The 10,078-nt window shown below is 48.6% G+C and overlaps 1 protein-coding gene across 1 annotated transcript; it reads left to right on the top strand.

Moving 5' to 3' along the window:
• Nucleotides 1-38: 38 nt before the first annotated feature.
• rinl (Ras and Rab interactor-like) lies at nt 39-9,756 on the top strand. The gene is made up of 11 exons (XM_056440961.1): nt 39-775; nt 878-1,126; nt 3,531-3,642; nt 4,629-4,701; nt 5,094-5,173; nt 5,493-5,575; nt 6,057-6,270; nt 6,359-7,042; nt 7,129-7,446; nt 7,866-7,997; nt 8,922-9,756. Exons 2-11 carry the CDS (start codon nt 914-916, stop codon nt 9,356-9,358), a joined length of 2,346 nt encoding a protein of 781 aa, XP_056296936.1. The 5' UTR covers nt 39-775; nt 878-913; the 3' UTR covers nt 9,359-9,756.
• The last annotated feature ends 322 nt before the right edge of the window (nt 9,757-10,078 follow it).

Below are 10,078 nucleotides of genomic sequence, written 5' to 3'. Positions count from 1 at the left end.
TAAACTATGCCAATAATGTCCGCCAGAAAAACTTCAGAGATTAACAAACAAAAACAAAATGCTGGTCTTCAGCTTCAAAGTTAAATTTAAAAAAAATAAATCATATCGGGTTATTTGGTTATTGCCACTGTGCCGGAAACAGAACGATGAGTCTCGCTGCCATGGAAACGCTGACCAATAAACAACACCTCCAGATGTGGTTTCTGTGAGAGGCGGGGTCTATTGGACATCTAGAACCCCCCCCCCCCCCTCAGCACCTCCTCTGGCCCTCAGTTACATCTCCTGCATGTCTATATCTCTGGAGTGTTATGTGTGCATATTTTCTCTTGTCCTGTGCACGTTACATCTGTGACATGGTGAGTGATCTCAGAGCGTCGCGCACGTGTCACTCTTTACATTTAGAGTTCATGCAGTGTCGTTGAGCCGGGTTAACCACACGCAGACATGGAGGGCTGGGGAGGGGGGGGGGGGGGCGTCAGCTCGACAGTTTCACATGAAAACTGAAAGTGCATTACATGGCTGTGGCGTGTGCAGCAGACAGATCACACGCGGCACGACGGTTAAAATATTGAGAATATTCTGCAAAATTAGGCGGGAACCTTCTCGAGGATGTGTTTCTGAGGAGCATGTGAGCTTCCTATTTTGTCTTCTTTTTTTCTTTTTTTTCTTGAGCAACATCTTGCAGAAAGGAAGACGATTGCAACATGTGGAGAAATGTGCAACTCGCGAATAGAAGAGAGAGAAGAAATACAAACTGACTGAGGCAGGCCGACACGTGAGTATCGACCATTTTCATACCTTTTAAAAAGGAAAATATTACGTAAAATACCACTGGGAAAAAGGTCATGACCTTGATTTTTTTTGTCTCGATCTCCAGGCATGAAGGCGTCAGCAGATCCATCTCTTCTTGTGCATGCAGACGGTTACACGTGAACATAAACGTGTCCGCATGTCCGGGGCGCTCCGCGGTCCGGTCAACGGGACGACGGCCATCCCGTGGAGGAGCAGGAGGAGCAGGCAGCTGTCGCTGCTGGAGCAGCTGAGGGGCTGCCAGGAGGCCTGGTGCCCCGCGGCCCCCTGGGACAGAGAGGGGGCCCACGCTGCTATCTGTGGAACACCTGCTGGGGTGAGCTGGAAATATATCCGTCATTATTTAACGTGAGAGGAAGTCGGATCCACACGATCAAAGAAACAATTTTTTTGTCTTCTTGAATTCTTTTTACAGAAAATGTACAACATATTATTTGTTATTAATTACATATATATATATATAGAATATATTTTTTTATGAATATTATATATATATATATATTATTTGTATAAATATTAAAATATATTAATATATATTAATATTATACATATATAAATATATAATTTTCATAAAAATAATATTTGTTATATATATATATAATATTGATAAAACAATTACATTAACTGTTAAATATTTGTTACATTATTTCTTATGAATATTATATATATATATATATATATATATATATAAATATATATTACCCTCAAGCGATAAGTGATCCAACAATAATGAATAATTCTCCATTTTTTTATTATTTCTTGGGAAAAAAACAATACATCCTAGATTTTTTTATTTTGCCCGAAGCACACATTGTTTTAATATTTCAAAAAATCCCAACTATATACGGTCACCCAAATCTAATCAGCTGACTTAAAAATCTGTTTCCGGACTTCGGCCGCGACCTCCATTTGTTACAATCCGACTCATCGTACAAAAATAATATATTTACTTATATTCTTCTCGTCTTGCTCAACTTTCTCTTCATGTTTTTGGGAACATTTGTGGAGAAGTTACTTTTGTTGTTGTTATTCCTTTTGCATGTCCTCCCACTGTCCCCATCACCTTGGACGCCCTCTGTCAGTCTGCTGCTCTTCAGGTGTTCTATGAAACTGCGCGGCTTCTCTGAAGCTCATGCGTGCAAGCATCCTCACACTTGACATGCCCCCCCCCCCTTCTCTGCAACGCGAAAGTGGTTCTCCTTTTGCTACGTTGACACCTCATAACACAACGACCTCTTGTGCACCGAATGCAGAAGTGATGTTGAATTTAAAACGGTCGCTCATCTCCAGGAAACGACAACAAATAACTCGCGAAGTGGGAAATAAGAGGGACATACAGATAAACAGCCAGAAATGCAAACTTCTAACTGGAAGCAGCACGGCACTGAGCCGTGGGGATGCGGTCATGGGGCAAGGATAGGGTGTGAGTGTGAGTGTGAGTGTGAGTGTGTGTGTGTGGGTGTGGGTGTGGGTGTGAGTGTGAGTGAGTGTGTGTGTGTTTGTGTGTGTGTGGTAATTACCTAAGTGAGCTGCTGCTTGGTTTTACCCAAAGTTATTTATGTGTCATTGTCTCTGCAAAAAGAAAAAGCTAAGTTCAATAAAGTCTTCAAGTAGAATATAAAATTATATATTTGAATAAAAAATTTGTCGTTATTTTATTTATCATAAAGCAGTAGAAAAACAGCCTCAATAAAAGTCCCGAAACTCACCGACTCTTCGTCTGGATTCAAATGCTGCTGGACTCTGATTGGTGCATCGACATTAAGGACCTCCCCCTTTTTCTGACCTGACATGGCACCCCCTTCATTCATAGCAAGGTTTTATAGTTCCTTATTAGTTCAAAAATAGTTCCTATTTTCCGAACTATATTAGGAGCCCTTAATGAGAAGAATTGTTTTAAATTAATTAGAAATAGAAAATCTCTAATAAAATAAGATAGGATTAGATATTCCTTTATTAGTCCCACAGTGGGGAAATCTCAGGATCGCAGCAGCGAGTGCACATTCGAGCGTTAATAAAAACAAAAGATAAAAATAAAACACAATAACAATACTCATACTAAAATACTAAATATGCAGACTTAGTTAGTTAGTCTTTAGTTGGTCTTTAGGAGAGAAGCCCTCCATGAAGAGGAAGTTTTGGCAATATATACATACGACAAATATGAAATAACTTATAATGAGCTAGAATGATAACTTTAGCTAATTAGGCGGAGAGATAACCGTTAAAGCCGAGGAAGAGGAATATATTAGTTTTGCAAGTATTTTTTGGTCATGAACACGTGCAAAAAAAAAAGGTTGTTGCTCATCTCCACGGCAGTTATGTAATGCTGTAAATATGCTTATCAATCAGAACTGAACCAGGAAGAGGTCGACTTACTGGAAAGCTCTTACTTTGAATCTTAGATTTGAATGCATCATAAATCAATGTCTCGGTATATATATGTTTGGTGTGTTTGGAGAGAGATTTATATTCTGAACCGGCCTCCATACGAGCCGAATGCAAACGGCTCCGCATCACTTATCGGGAACTTTACCTGTCGTCATGACGACTTTTCAAGATTCTAAAATGGATCCAGTCATAAAAACACGTGTTGAGTCTTTACCGCACACTGAACAACAAAAACCTGCCCAGCGAGCTCCCGCGACTTCAACGTACTGACATGAGTCACCGTGTGTGTGTGTGTGTGTGTGTGTGTGTGTGTGTGTGTTTCCCTCCAGAGTTTCCTGGTTGTGCGCGACTCTGCGACGTCTCGGCCCGGCCTGCTGTGTGTGTCCGCCGGAGGACGGAATGGAGCGGTCCATGACCACAGCATCGAGAGCACAGGCACAGGTACGGACTACTAACACCACAGATAAGCCTGAGCGGCCGTGAGAGAGGTGGAGTTGATGTGTGAGAGGTGGAGTTGGTGTGTGAGAGGTGGAGTTGATGTGTGAGAGGTGGAGTTGGTGTGTGAGAGGTGGAGTTGGTGTGTGAGAGGTGGAGTTGGTGTGTGAGAGGTGGAGTTGATGTGTGAGAGGTGGAGTTGGTGTGTGAGAGGTGGAGTTGATGTGTGAGAGGTGGAGTTGGTGTGTGAGAGGTGGAGTTGGTGTGTGAGAGGTGGAGTTGATGTGTGAGAGGTAGAGTTGGTGTGTGAGAGGTGGAGTTGGTGTGTGAGAGGTGGAGTTGATGTGTGCGAGGTGGAGTTGGTGTGTGAGAGGTGGAGTTGATGTGTGAGAGGTGGAGTTGATGTGTGAGAGGTGGAGTTGGTGTGTGAGAGGTGGAGTTGGTGTGTGAGAGGTGGAGTTGATGTGTGAGAGGTGGAGTTGGTGTGTGAGAGGTGGAGTTGATGTGTGAGAGGTGGAGTTGGTGTGTGAGAGGTGGAGTTGATGTGTGAGAGGTGGAGTTGATGTGTGTGAGGTGGAGTTGGTGTGTGAGAGGTGGAGTTGATGTGTGAGAGGTGGAGTATGTGTGTGAGAGGTGGAGTTGGTGTGAGAGGTGGAGTTGATGTGTGAGGTGGAGTTGGTGTGAGAGGTGGAGTTGATGTGAGAGGTGGAGTTGATGTGTGAGAGGTGGAGTTGATGTGAGAGGTGGAGTTGGTGTGTGAGAGGTGGAGTTGATGTGTGAGAGGTGGAGTTGATGTGTGAGAGGTGGAGTTGGTGTGTGAGAGGTGGAGTTGATGTGTGAGAGGTGGAGTTGACGACATGGTCACGCCCCTCCTTCTCATTCTTCCTGTTTTAAAAAGTGTGTTTCCAGACATGAGACTAACCGCCTCTCTCTCTCTCTCTCTCTCTCTCTCTCTCTCTCCGTGACCCCGTGACCCCGTGACCCCGTCTCAGTGCTCCGGCTGTCCGGGTCGCGTCTGTCTTTCTCCGACTTGGCTCAGCTCGTGCTCTTCTACTCTCTGACCAGGTAAGACACCTGCTGTGTGTGTGTGTGTGTGTGTGTGTGAGAGAGCGTGTGAGTTTCTGTGTTTGTGTGAGAGAGAGTGAGTGTGTGTGCGTGTGTGTGTGAGAATGTGTGCATGAGTTTGTGTGAGAGAGAGAGAGTGTGTGTGTGTGTGTGTGTATGTGAGAGTGTGTGTGCGTGTGAGTGTGTGAGAGAGCGTGTGAGAGTGTGTGTGTGTGTGTGTATGTGAGAGAAAGAGAGTGTGTGTGTGTGTGTGTGTGTGTGTGAAAGAGAGAAAGCATGTGTGTGTGTGTGTGTGAGAGAAAGAGAGTGTGTGAATGTGTGTGTGTGTGTGTGTGATTGAACTTCTCCATCTGATCTCTTTCCTCCTCCATCCTCTCCGTCTCTTCTCTCAGAGACGTGATCTCCGTCTGTCTCTCCGTTCCTCGTTGGCTCCGCGGCGTCACGGAGAACCCCGACCCTGGACTCCACCCAGGTGAGTCAGAAACACCACCTGTCTCATTCACGCCACCTGTCTCATTCACACCACCTGTCTCATTCACACCACCCGTCTCATTCACACCACCTGTCTCATTCACACCACCTGTCTCATTCACACCACCCGTCTCATTCACACCACCTGTCTCATTCACACCACCTGTCTCATTCACACCACCCGTCTCATTCACACCACCTGTCTCATTCACACCACCTGTCTCATTCACACCACCCGTCTCATTCACACCACCTGTCTCATTCACACCACCTGTCTCATTCACACCACCCGTCTCATTCACACCACCTTCCCGACACAGATACTTGGCTCCACACGCCGACCGACCAACCCGCTGAGGAAATGACCTGGAGGGAGCCGGGCGAAGTGATGTGCTCCTTACAGGTGTGTGTGTGTGTGTATAGGTGTGTGTGAGAGAGAGCACGTGAGAGTATGTGTGTGTGTGTGTGTGTGTGTGTGAGTGTGAGTGTGAGAAAGAGAGAGGGTGTGTGTGTTTGAGAGAGACTGTGAGACTGTGAGTGTGTGTGAGAGAGTGAGATTGTGTGTGTGTATGTGTATGTGTGTGTGTGTGTGAGAGAGTGAGTGTGTGTGAGTGTGCGTGTGGAAGTGAGTGTGTGTGTGTGTGTGTAAGTGTGTGTGTGTGTGAGAGAGGGAGAGTGTGTGTGTGTGTGTAAGTGTGTGTGTGAGAGAGGGAGAGTGTGTGAGCGTGCGTGTGGAAGTGAGTGTGTGTGTGCGTGTGTAAGTGTGTGTGTGTGAGTTAGTGTGTGTGTGTGTGTGTGAGAGAGTGGGAGAGAGAGTGTGTGTGTGTGTGTGTGTGTGTAAAACAACAAGGGATTCTAACAACTTCCCGTCGATGTTTCCTCAGCTGACTTCCAGCAGCGGCGCCCTGTGCGTCATCAACCCGCTCTACCTCCACGAGCACGGGGACGAGTGGCTGCCCCGCCGCGCCGCGCCACCGGCCAACTACAGCCGGGGGCGCCGCCTCAGCACCCCCCGACCGTGGGCGGGGGCGGGGCTACAGAGCAAACGCACCAGCTCGTTGGACCAGGAAGCCTCCGGCGCCGGCTCGGAGAGTTCTGGTGAGGAGCTTTTATTCATCTATACGCTCCGACCTCCGACCTCAAGAGACGGACACATCAAACGTGTGCTCGTCGTTTACGTCTCCAGGTCTGACCAGAGCCACGTCTGCTGATTCAGCGAATTACCCACCCACCCCGTCACCTCCAGGAGGCGTGGTTCTCAGGAGGCCCAGCAGAGACGCGGACTGCGGCCCTCTTTACGGACCTCCGTCTCCTCCCTCCGCCCCCGTCGGTTTAAATTCGGCGTTTGAGCTGCAGAGCCACGGCGGCCCGCCGCCTCAGTCCCCTCACCGGGTGTCCTGGATCGAGGACGGCGTCTGGCTGCCTCCGCCCAGACCTCCCCCTTCGCTCCACCCGCCGTCCCTGGAGCTGGACTCGCTGTCCATCAGCAGCGTGGAGGAGGAGCAGGACGCCCAGGCGGCGAGCCCCGCGCCGCCGCTCCACCCGTGCGCTCTGCGCCTGGCCGACAAGGTCATCCACCGGCTGTCGGCGGTGGGCCAGGCCCTCGGCGGCCTGGTGAGCCAGAGGAAGAGACTGACCAATCGCGTGCAGGAGCTGAGCGAGCGGAAGGGCGCGGCGTTCGCCGACGCCGTGAGAGGATTCGTGGAGACGGCGCTGAGGAAAGGGGCCGATCCCGGCGGGGTCGCGCCGGGGTCGGAGTTCCTCCAGGAGGTGAGGTCGGCGCTCTCGGCGCTCAAGGAGACGCTGCTGGACTACCAAGAAATCCAGGCGTTGCTGGACAGCATCGCCGACATTAACGACTTGGAGATCGGTGAGCGAGCTGAAAACATTTCGTACATTTCTTATATAAAGTGTAAACAGTTTTTTTAAAGTGCGCCGCTCCAATTCCTTCCGCAGACTCCCTGGTGGAGCTTTCCCTCCACAAGGTGGCGCTGAAGCCCGTCGCCGAACACCTGTACGCCCGCATTCGCGCGTCGCGGACCGACGACGGCAGCTTCGAGCGTCTCCAGAGGAACATGCGCTCGCTGGAGAAGAACGGCGTGGAGGAGCTCGGCGGGTCGGCGGGGGTCGGAGTGCCCGACGCCGTCGTCCTGGAGCGGATCCAGCAGAGGTGGAGCGGCATGCACGAGGCCTACTCCCCGAACAAGAAGGTCCGGGTGCTCCTCAAAGTCTGCAAGATCATCTATCACAGCATGAGCGCTAATGCCAGCTCAGGTAGCCAGATGATTCTTTTTTATTTTTTCATCCTAAAAAAATGATGTGTAGTTGCCCTTTAAATCCTCTAAATCACAGTCAAACACAAGGCCCGCGGGCCGATTGCGGCCCACCACGTCATTTTATGCGGCCCCTGACGGCTCGAAAGACATACGATCGCCTTTATATCCCGTGCTTTTATTTTGAAGGTTACAAATGAAATGGATTTGTGTTATAATATTAGAGAAATGTTCTTGTGTACAATATTTCTACTCTCGAATGAACAATAATCGAATGCAAAGAGAGTTATTTCACAATATGTTCGGGGGTAGTTTATACACTTCAGTTACACCGGCCCTTTAAGAGGCGGCCGTGATGCTGATGTGGCCCCACGGTGAAAATGAGTTTGACGCCCCTGCTCTTCATCTTCTCTCCTGCAGGCACAGCGTTCGGAGCCGATGACTTCCTGCCCTGCCTCACATGGGTGCTGCTCCGCAGTGACGTGGTCACCTTGCACCTGGACACGGACTACATGATGGAGCTGCTGGGCCCCACGCAGCTGCAGGGAGAAGGTCAGACACACAGGATCTAATCCCTAAAAAGGCACCATAGACGACGCACTATTGTTTGATTCATTCGTTCAAACTTAGCCGGGGTGATACGCTACTGTTTAAAAGTTTAGGGTTACTTAAAAATTTCCGTATTTTTCAAAGTAAAGCACTGTTTTTATCAATGAAGATAACATTAAATGAATCATAAATACCCTCTTCTACATAGTGACTATTCTCTTGTGTTTAGTGAAGTCTCTACAGAGGTGTGTAGAGGCCTATCTCCAGTGTTCTAATAGTACATTGTGTTATCGCCTTAGAAGACTAGCGGAGGGGCAGAAAACCCTACCAAACCCTTTTTTCATGTTAGCGCAGCTGAAAACAGTTATGCTGCTGAGAGAAGCTATAAAACTGTGTGAGTTTTCATGGAAAACATAAAGTTACTTCACTAAATGAAAAACAGGTCGCACCACACAAACTTTCTCACGTGGAGTTTAAACTAAATCATCTTCTTTTAGCTGTAGGGCGGCTGACAATATTGTTTATTATAACACAATATTACCAAAGATCAGATGTTTCCCAGCTCCAAAATCACACACATTTCTCCATGCAAACCGATGACGTAACGATGAGCTCATTTTTTCGCTCGCCGACAGCTTTTTTGCACCCGTCTGTCAGGGAGCAACGGCCAATCAGAGCACAAGAACAAGACGACAATGCAACCGGCATACTCTGCCGTACGTGTTGCAATCACACCTAGAGGATCAGGCTATGAATACTAAAGACATGTTGAAACAGGCTATTCTGTGAACACGGGTGACATCAACAAGCACGACTACGCCCGTGTCACTTCTTTTGGAGACCTCGTCTGAATTGATGGTGTTTGATAACCATTACAAGTCACAGAGCGTCTTCCTTTCTGCATCCCCCCCCCCTCCATATCAACAGGTGGCTACTACCTTACGACTCTATACGCCTCCCTTTACTACATCAGCAGCTTCCAGCCGCGGCTGGCCGCCCGTCAGCTCAGCATCGAGGCCCAACACTCTCTCAACCAATGGCATCGCAGGAGGACGCTGCACTGCGACCAGTCGCGGCGCAGCGGGAACCGGCGGACCATTCGCAGGCAGGTGTTCCGGGACAAGGGGTCGCCGGACGCCGGGACGGTCGCCGAGGGCGAAGGGGAAAGTGGCAAAGAAGACCAGTCTGTGAAGGGGGAGGAGTCAGAGCTGAGGGAGGAGGAGGAGACGGGCAGAGGGCGAGGACCTGAGTGGGAGTCGCAGATGTCGTCTCCGGCGTCCGACCGCGGCCAGCGAGACGCGAAGACGAGCGAGCGGGATGAGGGACGGACTCTGTGCACGGAAGGAGAAGAGCATCACAGATGATCGTAGAGCGGCCACGCCATGGGTCAAACCCCCTGGGATCAAAACCACCGGCATGTCGCGTCCTGCTGAGATTACGGATTAGTGTAGTTTATATATATATATTTTTTAATGGGGTGTATGAAGTACCCCCAATATATATATATATATACATATATATAAATATATATAAATATATATATATGTATATATACATATATATATATATATGTATATATATATATATTGGGGGTAGTTTATACACCCGAGAATTTCTTTATTTATATATATATATATTTATATATACACCCAATATATATATATATATAAACTACCCCCCAAATATGCCAGTATGACATGTACTTTTCCACATGTAGCCATGCATGGTTAAATCTACTCTTCCCTGAGGTACTGTTGCTCTAGCCCAGTCGATCGCGATCGGTCCGTCGATCGCGTCGATCGCGGGTCGATCGCGTAGGATATGACATAAAAAAAAAAAAAAAATGCCCCCCCCCATCACACTTTCGCCAGCTACAGCGCAGCGCAGCAGCACGTCATTTCTGTCGTGTGTCGTTGTAACAGTCCGCCGTCTCGTGCGCCGTAGAGCTCCGACACCGGTTTGCGCGCATCGGGACGGAGCAAAAAAAAAGTCAACAACTCTGCTCGGCTCGCGCGCAGGTGAGTGTGCACACACAGCACTAGCACAGCACCCCGTCGGTCGATCGCCTTGACTGACTTGGTCAC

Source organism: Pseudoliparis swirei, chromosome 20 (assembly GCF_029220125.1).
Source record: "Pseudoliparis swirei isolate HS2019 ecotype Mariana Trench chromosome 20, NWPU_hadal_v1, whole genome shotgun sequence".
NCBI lineage: Eukaryota > Metazoa > Chordata > Actinopteri > Perciformes > Liparidae > Pseudoliparis > Pseudoliparis swirei.
This window is presented reverse-complemented; position numbering and strand designations above follow the sequence as displayed.